The sequence below is a fragment of the Protomyctophum parallelum genome (assembly GCF_964188405.1).
Source record: "Protomyctophum parallelum genome assembly, chromosome: 18".
In the NCBI taxonomy this organism is placed as follows: domain Eukaryota; kingdom Metazoa; phylum Chordata; class Actinopteri; order Myctophiformes; family Myctophidae; genus Protomyctophum; species Protomyctophum parallelum.
The window spans coordinates 34,605,288-34,620,544 of NC_139716.1; the positions used below are offsets into that span (position 1 = coordinate 34,605,288).

At 46.5% G+C, this 15,257-nt stretch overlaps 2 protein-coding genes across 2 annotated transcripts; one reads left to right on the top strand and one right to left on the bottom strand.

Annotated features, from left to right (window-relative positions):
• Positions 1-709: 709 nt before the first annotated feature.
• On the bottom strand, positions 710-3,492 carry LOC310875520 (T-cell acute lymphocytic leukemia protein 1 homolog). Its single transcript, XM_083788793.1, has 3 exons — positions 3,172-3,492; positions 2,698-2,792; positions 710-2,071 (listed from the first exon to the last, which is right to left on the bottom strand). The coding sequence occupies exons 1-3, from the start codon at positions 3,279-3,281 to the stop codon at positions 1,692-1,694; spliced, it is 585 nt and encodes a 194-aa protein (XP_083644919.1). The 5' UTR covers positions 3,282-3,492; the 3' UTR covers positions 710-1,691.
• Positions 3,493-11,840: 8,348 nt separating this feature from the next.
• Positions 11,841-13,370, top strand: LOC310876110 (26S proteasome non-ATPase regulatory subunit 5-like; the record flags this gene model as incomplete). The annotated part of the gene is made up of 1 exon (XM_083789556.1): positions 11,841-13,370. One exon carries the CDS (start codon positions 11,841-11,843, stop codon positions 13,368-13,370), a length of 1,530 nt encoding a protein of 509 aa, XP_083645682.1.
• Between the last annotated feature and the right edge of the window lie 1,887 nt (positions 13,371-15,257).

Below are 15,257 nucleotides of genomic sequence, written 5' to 3' on the forward strand. Positions count from 1 at the left end.
CGTGATTAAGGTGTTGACCAATCCCAGGTTTAGTGTTGTGAGATACAGCTCTCTTGTGTGGAAACACTGGTATGGGTGCCTTTTATAGTTTATTTTATTTTATGAGTTTGTTTTTGTTTTTTATGAACTCCTGTATTTATTCATTGTTGTGTATGTTTTTAAATTGTTTGTATGTCTTCTTTTGGCTACGGCTGTCAATAAAGTTTGATTGATTGATCGAAACTAAATGAAATGCCAATCTCAATTCCAAGTGCTTGTCAGGGTGGGGGGATTATTTTGGGGGTTGTGGCCTGAAAAGTTTGGGAACCATTCTTCTACTGTATTATACACAAATGCAGAACTAATCTGATATTTATATATGAATTGATACCAACAACAATTGTTATTTGTTCTTAGTATTATTTATCTATATTATATAGCCTATTGAATATCTGTATGCTACTATTGTCATTGTTCCATGACCATTAACAACTGCAGAATATTATGAAATTAATGTTTTCATAGTTTTATTTATGAACATAAATACCTAAGATACATAATTAAATATCCATCTCCGCTCCGTTACTGACAGCGGTAATCATGGTCAGAATGGTTACCATGCGGAAATAACAATGTACAATTCATACCTTAGCAGACTTACAAGTGTTTATTGAACTCAACACACAATGGAAATGAATCACATAAATATAGTGCAAAAAGAACCGTGAACTACCTCAAAGAAACTACGACAGGTAAACAATGAACCTATTTACCTGTCTAATAAACAACATGCTATCTCAACATCATTCTGTACATTTCAAACTATAGCATAGCAGGTAAACAATGGACATATATAGCATCTGTCTAAATAACATGCACAGTCAAAACTAATATCAGAGATATAAAACATGACAATGAGTGACCAAGAAAGCAATATCTTTATAACCTAAAGTTTAGCATCAATCGATGCTCCAGGCAGGGGGTCTCCAGCTAAATTATCGATGGTTATAAACCAAAATGGACCCTTACAATTCCCAGGTCTGTAACTCTTGAGTGTGTACAAATGGAGCCGTGTGTGTGTGTGTGTGTGTGTGTGTGTGTGTGTGTGTGTGTGTGTGTGCGTGCATGCATGCGCTCACATTCAGTTCATTGTAAGTGTCATTACAACAGTATAGTTTACGTGAATATCACATGAACTCTGCTCTCAGACTCTTGTCTGAGTGTTTGTCAAACACATGAGGGTTCTCAGAACCTAATTTAGGTTATCTAACTTATAGATCAGGGCATACTGTAGGCCTACTGTACATCCTCCTTCAGGAGTAGATCTGGTTATCATGGAAATGCAGTGGTGGAAAGTAACTAAGTACATTTACTGTACAATTTTGAGGTATTTTTTACTTTACCTGAGTTTTTCCAATTTCCAGTACTTTTACTTCTACTCCACTATACATCTCAGAGACACACAAATTGTACTTTTACTACACTACAATTATTTTAAAACTACAGTTACTAAAGTTACTAGTTACTTTATAGATTTAGATTATTATTACATAACATGCACACAATTTGTCGCAATGCGACATACATTTGAGAACTTCAATTTGGACATTCTGCATAATGAGTATACTTTTTACTTTTGGAACTTTTAAGTACATTTTGAGGCCAATACTTTTGCACTTTTACTCAAGTGCATTTTGAATTCCGGACTTTTGCTAGTTGTAACAGAGTAGTTCTTCATTGCAGTATTGCAATAAGAGGCTGTCAGGACTGCTCTCTCCGTCCAGGAGACTCCTCCCACAGCTGGAGTCTGGAGACGACATTCCCTGGAAAATCGACTCCCCTTCGTCGCCGCCGCCGCTCGTCGCCGCCGCCGCTGCACGAACCTCCTGGTCGCCGAGCAGAGTGGACAGGAAGTGGATGTACTTCATGGACAGCCGGAGGATGTCGTTCTTGCTCAGCTTCCTGTCGGGGGGGTGGGTGGGAATCAGGTCTCGGAGCTCGGAGAAGGCCCCGTTGACGTTGTGCTGGCGCCAGCGCTCCCGCGTGTTGGTGGAGGAACGAGCCCGCACAATGACCCTGGGCTGGGAGGAGCCTGGGGGGGACAGAGAGGGGTCAGAGGTCAACATACCGTAGCGTTGCTGTCGGGGAAAGAAACCGTCCATATTGAGACTTTTTCTTTTCTTTTTAGGGGGGTGCTAGCCCCTCCAATGCATGGCTTTCCGAAATTACACCATAGGCCAGCCAAGTGATTGATTGATTGATTGATTGATTGATTGATTGATTGAAAATTGTTTGTAGAATGGGTAGTTCAACGAAAGTACAGGTCAATACAAAATCTGCTACGAGGATAAAACCAGAAAAAGACTTGTTCACCTCCAAAGTCTATGGACTTTAATGTTTGTTTAGGGTAAATTATGATGTAATGTGTGCCAGCCAAGTCTATACCTATACGGTACAACAAACAGTCTTGCGCAAAGTAGCAGAAATGACTACAGATCGGTTATTCATGTTATTTTGGATAGTCAAGTAAAACAGAAAGTGATTAAGTCTGTGGGTTTTAAAATATTAAACAACAAAATAATGGTTTGTGACCTAAAATAATATGATTGGATCCATGGGAATACAGGTTCATTATTCCCTTTCCTGAAAAGTAATGCATTTTTCGTACCGTACGTACGTATGTGTATGATTCTATATAGATAATAATAATAATCCTACCATCATTGCTGTCCATTTCATATGGCACAGGTCTTCGTTTGATTCTGTTGTTGTTGTTGTTGTTGGGGTTCATAATATCGCACTTCTCTGAAACGCTGCACAACAAGACATGACATAATATTATTTTGGTTTGTGGGATCACTCAAAAAAAATTCAAGAAATCTTAGAATATGTGGCATATATGTATAGAGATCATTTTTGTCTTCCTTTCCCTGCAATGTCTGTGTGCTATAACCATGATGGAAGTCTATTGAGGGGTTTCTTTCAAATCAATTAAAAAAGTTGGTCACAAAAACAAAATCTTATAAACTGAATGATGTGTAGGTTGTCAATCATCATTAGACACAAAAAACTACAGTAAAACATCAAAATGAAACATACAGTTTACATTAAGTTCATTAACCCTAGAACGCTTTAAACATTTTGTCACACCATCACTAAACACAGGATTATATGAACAGTTTAAATTCTTACCTGTTGTTATAGTTACAGTCCAGAAGAGGCTGCTGTTGTTGCAGCAGCTCGTGGTGGTACAGCATGGTGGTGGTTGTGTTCACAGGGAGCGGAGGACTCAACAGTACCATGCCTGCTGCAGCTGCGAGGATCCCGGCGAGGGGTTTGTCAGTGTGCCGCTGTCTGTGCAGTCAGTGCACGGATCGGAGCAAATCGACTATAGTGTCTGTGATGTTGTTTGGTTAGGCTTGGTTTGTGTGTCTCTCTGCTCCTTCGGCTTTTAATTTATAGGCCTCTCTCTCCTGCATGCTCTCCACGCCTCCCGAGTCCTGGCATCCATCAGAGGCCGGTGTCTTTGTGGTCCGCTCCCCGGGGACACACGCCCCTCTGCGGGGCTGAGGGGACGTCCAAGGACCGCTGTCCGCTGGGACTGCTGCGTCGTGCTTTCCGGTGTCTGGCCATGGCCAACAGATATGATACCCCTCCTCGTGCCCCCCCCCCCCCCCCTACACACACACACACACACACACACACACACACACACATACACACACCTCCTTTTCAGGGGTGAAAAGGAGCCAAATGTCAAACTGGGGGTTTTCTGAATCCATTCCAATCCAAGCATTATAGTTTTGCACAAAAAGACTCATTGGGCCAAAAAGAAAAGGCCATAGCCACTGTGATTTTTGTGCAAAAATGCTTAATTGGAATGGATTCTTGACACGTCAGTGTCACATCACATGCTAATAGCATGTGAGTATAGCATGATGCTATACTATATGAAATTTAATTAAATTTAGGGGGGGGAAAGCCTAATTGTGCCTTAACAGGCTGTTTAATGGTGGCCATGGATTTGGAGCTCTCACGAATTCTGCCAGCATGTTTGCGAGGGGCATATAGCCTGGCTCAATTAGTTTTTTACCCTTCATGATAAATCCACTGAGAAACGGACCTGCTCTATGGAAGCATCAGATATTACCCAACTAGTGTGTCGTGCCGCCGTGGCAGTGGGAGGACTCCTCTGATCCGGGCTCTGGCCTCACGACGCACCGCGGGGGTGCATGGCCCCTATCCGTATACCCATACTGGGGAGTCGTGATGCCGCTGACTGAGGGAGGGATTCTGGTGCTGCATGCAGTCCTCCTCCCCCTCCGCTTCTGTCCCACCAGCATATTAAGTTCCTCTTGATTTTCACAAACGAAAAGAAAACAAAGCAAAAATAACACTGAATGGTAAGAGTAATATAGTTACATTACATACATTCATATGTTGAGAGGAAGGTCCTGGCTATAATGTGTGTCTATGTTGTCTCTATGTTATTTTTGTTCCAAAGAGCTGTTTACATTATAATCTGTTTACATAATTTGGAAACAAACTGCATTGATGCCTTCCTTTAAATGTTCGCACTATTTTTGCAGCTTTTAGACTTTTGTCATGCAGATTTCAATGAAACACTCAGAATTATGTTTTTTATAAAGATAAATATCTATTTTATCCATTAAACTCGATCTGCATGTGACCAAAAAAATAGACGTAGCCTATTCCATTATTAGGATCACATGCACTTAACATCGGTGCGCGCGTGTGCATATGTGTGCGTATATTTTCCCCACCTATAATGACAATGCTCAAATAGTAACACCAGTGATAGAGTTCACCACAAGACAAGTCTGTCAGTCCCTGCAGGCTGCATGTCAATGTCATGCATGACATGGTCAACGTGTGGGTGCAATTTGATCCAGGCAACCTGGTGCCAAGTTCTCATCTTCTTGCAGTCAGTGTGCCTTCTACATTATTTTTGAAATATTTAGACATATGCAGACTCCCTCCCCATGCTGCATGCAGTCAGAGTTAGGAGTTGAATGAACGTGAAGAATTATGTGCAGGGACTTAATTTAACTGACTAAAACTTTTTGAATATTATTATATTCAAAATATATTTACCAAAAAATCACACCCGTGTGAAGTGAGGGCCTCTTATCATCATACATGATCTCATTCTCAACCGCAATGGCACATCGTCCTCACTTTTGTCTTCAATGTTTGTGTTTATACAATGTTTGTGTTTACTCAAAGCTGGGCATAGGAGGGGCTTAAGTATAGCCTTGCCGAGCCATGAGGCCCATAGGGCAGGAGCCTATCTCCTGTAGCGTGAGGCAGCTTTATGTACAAGTATACCCCCTGGACATGACGCTAGTATGTCACAGGGACTTACCCCCAATCCAACCCTTGATGCTGAGTGTCAAGCAGGGAGGCATTGGGTCCCATTTTTACAGTCTTTGGTATGACCCGGCCGGGGATTGAACCCCAACCTCCCAGTCTCAGGGCGGACACTCTAACCACAAGGCCACGCTGGTACTATAGGAGGGGCTTGCGCAACTCTAAAACCCACTCAGATGAGGCAGATTTTACTCTGAAAAGCCCCACCTTCCAGTTTCCCCCAAAATGGGAGGTATAATTTTCCATTACTACCTCGCGCTACCTCGTCTGACTGAATAGATATTTTGTCGGGCCGTAAACAAGGAAGTGAACGGCTGCGCAAAACATGTCCGTGAGAGCTGCACAAGTCGTTGCCATGAGGCAACGGCCCTGTCAAAAAATAGATTTTAGCGATCTGGTTTTATACCAATAAAAATAACTAAAGACACACTTCATGGGCCTTCTACTGGTGTAATTATGAAGACGTGTGGGGACGTCCTGGGCACAAAAGCTGTTGAGGCTGTCCTACTCCTGGGATAAAGTATGTACTCAATGTGGTTACTGGTCCAGGCCACCATATGCTTTTAGGTGCCCAAATCAAGAAAAATGCAGAAGTAGAGTTCTTCCACGTGCTTTATATATGGGTCTGCTACATGTAAGTGACTTATTTCTACCCAGTTCAAAGGTCGGTATAGTGGTCCATTTACTTTACAGCAACAGTATGTCATCTCCATGCTGGGTCCAACCAGTGTTACCATTCATTTCCATGCTGGGTCCATTCCCACACATGCACGTGCGCACACACACACACACACACACGCACGTCTGGACTAGTACCTCTCTGCTCCTACACACATCACACAGCATTAGCCTTTTAATTAACACTATCAATATGTCATAGCCTGCATGCACGCACACACACACACACACACACACACACACACACACACACACAGTCTCATTATCATTATCTCAGTGTCCATCTCTCCATCCACTTGGTCTCTCCTCCCAGAGAGATGAGCCACTGGGGACTCGTCTGGCTCTAGAGAACAGAGGAGAGAAGAGCTTCCCAGCCTGCGGTAGAGCTCTAGGGATCTCACTATAATTATCAATTACAATTCACAATGTAGGTATTTAGCAGATGCTCTCACCCAGAGCGACGTACAATAAGCAAGAAAAACATATTCATACATACATATGAATGCAGAGAGACAGTTTAGTGTCTCAGTAAACTATAGGATCATAGAATGCAGAGAGACAGTGAGTGTCTCAGTAAAATATAGGATCATAGAATGCAGAGAGACAGTGTAGTGTCTCAGTAAACTAGGACCATAGAATGCAGAGAGACATTGTAGTGTCTCAGTAAACTATAGGATCATAGAATGCAGAGAGACAGTGTTGTGTCTCAGTAAACTAGGACCATAGAATGCAGAGAGACAGTGTAGTGTCTCAGTAAACAATTGGATCACAGAATGCAGAGAGACAGTGTAGCAGAGACGGAACAAAGGCAGGTTTCCTAACTCACTTCTGGCTTCTGCATGTATTGATGTACAGTATTTCATCAGATGAGAAAAGGTGTTACAACACAGAGCCATAAGGAGAAGTGATGTTTCAACTTCTTGAACTTCTGCTCTCAACCAGTGAAACATCACTCAAGTCTTGAAGGTATATAGGAATGGCTGCAGATTATGATAACGTTGAATGCCTAGAAGTAGACAAAGACATCTATGAGGCTGCCGAGACCTCCACTACAGCTCAGGAGAAAGATGGAGAGAAGATACTGTGGTCTGGTAAGAGATGTTTTATACAACTAAACATCACAAAAAGGTACTTTAAAATGTTTATACGCAGCAGGTTGAAAGATGAACTGAACAAATGAATTGTATTTTTTGGATTGAAATAAGTAATAAAAGTGTGTGTGTGTGTGTGTGTGTGTGTGTGTGTGTGTGTGTGTAACGTGTGCGTCCTCCAGACATAAGATGTTACAAGCAGGTTGCAGTTGGTGTTGGATTGCTCTGTGCTGTTCTAGCCCTCCTCAACGTTGCTGTTCCACTCGCTCTCTGTAGGTCCCTTTTCATAACATTTAGATGCAGCTACAGTACATTGTTTTATATTATGCATGGTGATCTGTTGTTTTCGATATGTTAGCAACTGTACCCTTGACACCTCGTAAAATATATTTTAGCGGAAGTATCGCCCAAGGAAATTACGTTGATGCTTTACAAATCAGTTTACATTCTCTGCGAATGAAACAAGTGTTGTGATTGGTCAGGAAAATATCGTATCCGGGGGAAATACATCTGACGGATATTCCGCAGGATACAACCGCCGATAGCTTCTCTGCCTAACGTTGTGACCAGGCTTTTCTTTTCGCAGATAAGTAAGCCTGGGACCGAGGCTACACACACACAGGCAGGCAGGCAGGCAGATAAAGATCAACTAAGAAGTGCCCCTCGGGGCACAGGTCTCCACCAGGATTGATATTTGGATACAATCTGAAGGACTAATGTAAAAAAGTGTTGCACATAAATGGGCCCCCTGGCGGCGCTCGAAAAGGCAGAATTGAAAAAGCCAGATGAGCCACATGTATTTACTTGGTCTCTAGGGAGTGTGCATACAAGTTTTTACACAGATCGGTGCAGTTAGGTAAAAACATGAATGGGCCAGTTATAGCACCACCATGAGGCTGAGTTGAAAATTTTCAAGTGGCATTTCTTCCTCTCCTAGTGGTAATGTGTGTGCAACATGTCACGGAAATCACACAATGTGTTCATGATTTGCCGCATTTTGTTGGTAACGGAGCAGTCCTGCAAACTTTAATTGGAAGCCAATCTTAGCCAATCAGGATGGAGTCTGAAGAATCTGAAAGACCCGTTTTGGGTATCTCACACACACACACACACACACACAAACACACACACACACAGTGCAGAACATAGTCTTTCTCCTCATGCCTTCGGCCTGGTGGAGACAATGATGATTTATTAACAAACTGAACAGCACAAACAACACAATCATGACTGGCAGTGGCAGAGACTGGACACAGGTGCACTACGATTGCATTTTTACAGACGTGTGAGACAAGTTGCAGGTAGCAACAAATAGAGCAGACAGGAAAAGATAAAAGACAATATGGTAATTAAGTTAAAAATGTAGGTGTTTTTAAACAGGTGTGTTTATCGTAATAAACTGATGATGTGTCCAAGTTTATGCATCAGTTACTAAAACAACTCTGGGAGTGGCAGTACCAGCTAGGGTGGTGAGGATTGGCAGCTCAAACCACCAAACCAAACGCTATGACTGCAGTGAAACCTGCAAGGAGGGTTTAATATCAGTCTTGTACTGTATATGGTGCAGAGGCCAGAGGCTGAGATGTGTGCTGTTTCAATGTACTGTTTATTGTGAACCTTTTTTATGAAACAAAATGATAGATACAAGGTATATCGGCCACATGACGTCTTATACGTTGTCATTTACTGCCCTAAATAAGTAAATAAACATTAAAGTCCATTGACTTGGCTGGCAAAAGTGCTCTAAACAAACATAAAAAATCGTCTGGCATATGACGTAATATTCAACAACAAATGGCTGTGGCTGAACATTCTGACACCATTGAATTCCTAGTATAGAGGTGTGGAAGTCCATATTTGGACTGGCAGAGATAATAAACCCAGCCCTGGCAGCGTCCTCTATAGGTTGTGTTAGCCAAACAAATGTCTGTCCAATCTGTCTGTCCAATCACAGCACTGAATTCTCTCTGCCTGCGAGCATGTCGTAAACCGACAACGCGGGACGGCGAGAGCCTTTATAAGGCAGTGTAGGAGGGGCCCAAAGAGTTAAATAACGAAGAACGCCAAAAGAGCAGCATGTCTGACTCCCACCCCGGCGAATCGTCCTCCGCGGCCCGGCCTGCAGGCCTGCGGGACCACCCACCGCTGCGGGACCACCCACAGCTCCGAGACGTGCTCAGGAAGCAGGACGAGTACATGATGCGCCTGGTCAACGCCTCCCTCCGGACCCTCGCCGCCTCTCCTGCTGTCCCCCAGTACACGCCCGACCATCCGACGACTGCTCCCACTGGCGTGCCGTGGCCGCCGCACGGAGCACGGGGTCCCCTTTTCCGGGGGGTCGACAACAACGCGGAGGCTCCCCCTGGCGGCGGGCCCTACGTGCCCGTGCAGATGCTGTGGTGGCAGCAGATGTACGCCTGGCACTACTACATACAACAGCAAGTGGCCACGACGGCCGCCTCCTCCTCCTCCTCCTCCTCCCAGGCGCCCCCAAGCTCCTCCCTCGTATCCACCGCCGAGCCCAGCGGGGCCGTGCGGCGGCCGTCGTTGTCAGGGCCCGACCCCGTGCCGGCCCGCTGGGACATCCGGGCGAACGCTGTGCGGCGGCGGCAGCAGCAGGGCGCCGCCAACGCGGGGGGCGAGCCGGCGCCGAGCACCGACTGGCTGGAGCGGCTGTACACGATGTCCAACGTGTGCGTGCTGCTCAGCATCATGTACTTCTCGTCGTCGGCCAGCCTGCTGGTCATCGTAGCGGGCGCCATGCTGCTGGTCTACCTGCACCAGAACGCCTGGTTCCCCTTCAGGCCCGAGCAGCAGCAGAACCCGGGGGGAGGAGGAGGAGGAGAGAGGGGCCGGGCTCCCGGCGAGGAGGCCGAGACTCGCCAGGACGCGCTTGGGGAAGCGGCGCAGCTGACGGCGGGCGGCGGCGATGGAGGCTCGGAGGGAAACGGCCACGACGCTGGCGCGACCGTCCAACAAGCTCCTCGCGGCTTCCTCACCGCCATCTGGACCTTCATCACTGCCTTCTTCCTCTCCCTCATACCCGAGGGACATCCGTACACCGCCAACTAGACCAGAGGGACATCCCTACACCATCAACTAACTAAACCAGTGGATTCTCATACTGCGATCATATAGTTATAAATAATAGAGACGGCAACGGAATTCCCCTCCCATCCACTTACATGGAGTTGCTCAACCAGCACATACTTCCATTTCACCCCTTCTTCCGGGTTGGCAAAGTGGTGGCCCCAAGCCCATTTTGGCCACGAGTCGTTCGTGCGTGCGAGTCATGAATGAGCACCGCCGTTGGTGCGATGCACGTTCATGTTTTAGGCCCAGTTCGGGGCTTGATTATGACCTTATCTGCTTGACGAGAGGTGTGGTGAAACACTCGTCTACGTAAGCATATTGATATCCATGACACGACCATCAATAAAATCTCGTGTCTCATAGGAGGGCTGTGAGCAGTTCAGAATCCCATCCACCAGTGGCAGTAACATCATCGTTAGGCAGATTTTTTTTAAACAAGATTATATATTTTTTTAATATTTAGATTCGTGAGAATGATGCCTTCCAATATCGCATTGCAACTTTTCAGGAATAGAAAGCCTGAAGTTTCTATTAGCTTGGATTCCCCATTAATGTTGTTACTGGTGGACGGGCGTATGAACTGCCCACAGCCCTCCCATGAGACACAGACCGAGTGGAAAACAATTGTGGCATTTTGTCATGAACATTAGCGAGGACAATTATATCAAGATAGGGAGAAAAGTTGTGAAGTGGTCCTTTAAGTGCAGCACTGTACTTGGTTACTTTTTACCACTGCAAATGTCAAGGACCACCAAATGTTTATGTATTTGGACACAGACTCCCATCTGAAAATGCTTTGTGCTAGGGACCCCCAGAAGAGAATATTTAAAATAAAACTAGTATTTCTACAATATCTCTAAAAGTAAAATTCTAATTCAAAATGATTTGTTTGTCCTAAAGTAGGCCGAAAGTTGTACAGTTGGAACGGAGTTTCTATAGCTAAAAGTAAACTTGTGAAGTGAGGGGCGCTTTTATCATCGTACATCATCATGACGTGACATGTTGATTTGCTCAGACACAACTATATGTCAATTCATTGTCAATGGGATATTCTTAGCAGTGGGAATAACACTAGCGTGGTCGCCTTTTAAAAATGCTGCTGATTAACTAACTGCTAGCAGCTGCACAAGCTTGTACGAGATATTTTTGAATAGCCAATATGGACCTTTACGGGTCGATTTGGTGTCATTCGTGCACTCTCAGAGTTTAGGGGGTGCTTCATAATGTGCTATAGTGTCGTAGTAAATCAGTGTCATACAAATACTGAAGAGAAGCTTTAAATTGGAGACTTTACATTCAGTAATTGGGTCTTATGATCACAGTGAGAACATTGGAGCTTGTAGATCTGCTATATTCCAATATTGCAGTATTGATACTTTTACTTACCGTATGTAAAGAATGTATTTTTTCCACCACTGTGTGCAAATAACAACTAAAAGCAGGCCTGCTGGCCTGCACAAATCGATGTTATTAGGCATGCTGGTAACAGTTAACATGTGTGACATCACTGCAAAGCTCTGAGCAGCATTATAAGGCGGTGCTGCATGTTTACTAATTGTGTTATTAGATCACGCTTAATGTCCCATCTCTAGCATTAATCACTTAAACATGGCGTCTTCCATTGAGAGCTTGCTGGAGAACATCTCCGGCGTCGCTGACAATCCCATCGAGCAACTGCGGAACCTGAAAACGGCCATTTTGTCCGTGCCGGCCAGCGGCCTGAGGGACATCGTCGTTCGCGACGGGCGGTGGCTCGACGCAATCTTCTCCCTCCTGCACACGAACGACGGGGAACAGATGGAGCTGTGCGCCGACATCCTCCGCCACGCGCTCCCAGCGCTCAGTCCCGTCCACGCGGCCCGGACGCTCCAGTCGGAGCTGCGAGCCGGCCTGGTCCACCCCGTCGCCGCCGTCAGGACGCTGGCCCTGACGCAGGTGAGCCGGATGACGGGCGACGGCGAGGCGGCCGCCGAACTCCTGAAGAACCACGCCGAGGTCCTCCGCGAAGTGGTCCGCTGCGTCGGCGCGGAGGAGATGTGCGTGGCGAAGGAGGCGGTCGGCTCCCTGGTCAAACTGAGCCGGTCCGAGGGCGGTTTGGAAGCGTTGTTTTCCCAGGGCAGCCTCCTCGACGGCATGAAGGAGGTGATGGCGGCGGGCGACGTTCCCAGGTGCAGAGTGTACGAGCTGGCGATCGACGTGGCGTCCACGTCGGCCGCCGCTCTCGCTCACTGCGCCGACAGCGGCGTCCTCTCTCGACTGCTGGACGAGGTGACCGGAGACGACGTTCTGATCAGGGCCACGGCCGTCGAGATGGTGACCACGCTGGCCCACAGCCGGCACGGGCGGGAGTTCCTCGCGCTGCGCGGCGTCATGGACAAGTTCTCCGGCATGATCCAAGGAGCCGACGCCGACGACTTCTCCTCTCTATACCTGCCCGGTCTGGTGACGTTCTTCGGCACGCTGGCCGTGGCGGAAGGGCCCCGGCGAGTGTGTGAGCGCTACCCGGCCTTCCAGGACAAGGTGTTGGAGATGGCCATGGGCCCGGACCCCGCCATGACCGGCGTGGCGCTGGACACTCTGGGGCTGCTTGGATCTGACGCCGAGGGCAAACGGGTCCTGCAGGGGGCGGTAGAGAAGTTTGCGGCGGTGCTGTCCAGAATGGGTCGGCTGGCCGCGTCCGGAGCCACGGAAATGCGAGTCCGCTGCCTGGAGTGCGCCGCGCGTCTGCTCGGCCTGCGGGAACAGCAGGCCCAGCCGGACCTCTTGGCTCTGACGGAGTCCTGGTTCCGCCTCATGGCGGACAATACGATGGACATGATGGCCAAGGTCGCCGCGCAGCCCTTCCCCGAGCTGAGCTGCGCGGCGTTGCGCGTGCTCGCGGCCGTCGCACCTCAGCCCTGGGCTCAGCGGGTGATGATCGGCACCCCGGGGTTCATGGAGTTTGTCATGGACCGTGCCACGGGAAGAACTAAGGAGGTGAAGGACGCCAAGTTCAAACTGGTGAAGGCGCTCGCAAACTCGTCGACGGCGGCGAGTGTCTTGGGCAGCCAGCATTACCTGCATCTGAAGAGCTACCTCAGAGAAGGGCCCTACTACGTTCTGGCTGGGGCTGCGGTCGCCACAGAGGAAGCAGAGTGATATCACGTGCGACCGAGCCACACGGAGCCCGGCATCCCTCTCTGGGTGTTCTGGTCACGTTGGGACACATTGTGAGCTTGTAGAGCGGCTATTTCTTGTTATAAGATTTACTCTATGGTGATCAGGGGAGAAAGGGCCTTGCACAAATCCCTGGTTTAAATGATCAAGGTTTTATCACTTAATTGTGTCATGTTGTTTTCTCTTACAAATCGAAGTCGCTGTGGTGCAGACGGTAATTTATGGACAAAAATGGCATAGCTTCTTCACTGGTGCACATGCATCGCATTGACGCTGACCATGCCGTTCTTGTTCTATAGATCTGTGGTTTTCAACTCTTTTCATATCAAGGTCCATTACTTTTTCAGCATTTGAGCCTCAGGCCTGAGGCCGTTTATGGTAGGCCTCAGGCGTGAGGCCTGGTATGGTAGGCCTCAGGCCTCAGGTCTACCATTCTGAAATGTAATTTAATAATATTTGGACTGCTGGACAGCTGACAGTAGGCTCTCTTCACTCTTAAAAAAATGTTTTTATATTTAAATGAGATGAAGAAAGTCACCACTTGCACCACACATTTCTCTGCGAATGGTTTTAATACTATGTGGATCAGTGTCGGGTGGATTAAAGGAAATGCCTCTATGTATATGTATATGTAATTTGTAAGTTGATTAGCCCATTCTGGGCGGGCACCCATTTTGGTGTTGGCATCATGTTATGCTTTAGCTATTGGAAAATAGCAGATCTACAAGCTCATATCGCGCCACGAGTGGCGCGATACGAGCTTGTAGGTCTGCTATTTTTGAAAAATCGAAGAACGACTGACATTTTTAGAATCTGATCTCAGGTCAGAATGGGTTAATCAGACCAGTGTGTGTCCAGTGGAAACCTCGTATGAATCTGATCTCAGGTCAGAATGGGTTAGCGGTATACTGTGGTTACTTTTCGCCCCGTTTGATGCGTATGTACCGTAGCAGCATAATGACGTCAGGGTATAACTGGTATAACTATAGCTCTCAATGATGACATAATAAAGTTGTGGATTAAAGGACCCAATGCCAGGGTGTAATTGGTTTTTGATGGTGACGTAATGATATGTTTTATTGTCGGGAGGATTAAAGGTAATATTAGCCCCTATGTATACATGTATGTAATCTGACACCACTGCCATATCAAGCACAAGTAGTCATTACGTCATGCGCTGGCACGGCGCATCAAACATCGCCCTGGACGAAAACTATTACTTGCCCGCTCTGCTTGCGCAAGTAATGACGCCCCTACCGTGAGTCAGCCTTGCGTTCCCTATTCTATGATGTCCTCAGCCTATGGGGTTTCATCGCCCTCTACAGGAGACGTGTATGAACGGAGGTGGCTTATTCCTAGTATTCGTGCCATTTGTGTCCTCATGACACACTCACTCCAAAAAGATTACCTCAGAGTGAAATAAATATAACGTAATCCCTTTATAAATTAGATTTGAGTAGAGTTATGCTAAAATGCCATGTCCCCCATCATGTTTATTCGGCTTCAGATACAACTTACAAATATAATAACTAATCAAATATAATAGAATGCTTCTAATGCTTCTGTACTGTCACCAAATGTAATTACTTATAGGCTGAGGACATCATAGAATAGGGAATGCAAGGCTGACGTCACGGTAGGCGTGACAGCCTACCGGCGTCATTTTGATGGTGATGGCCTACAAGTGCTACATATTGTGTATAAAGGTGGTGTTTGCTCTCTCTCTCTCTCTCACACACGTTATACATTCGCGTTAGCTTGCCGAATCATACTGTAGTAGATGGGCGAGCCGTTTCCTACCTGTTGCTCCATCTGTCAAACCACCACCTCGGTCATTTAATTATTTAATATCTCCGACTGACGGTGACA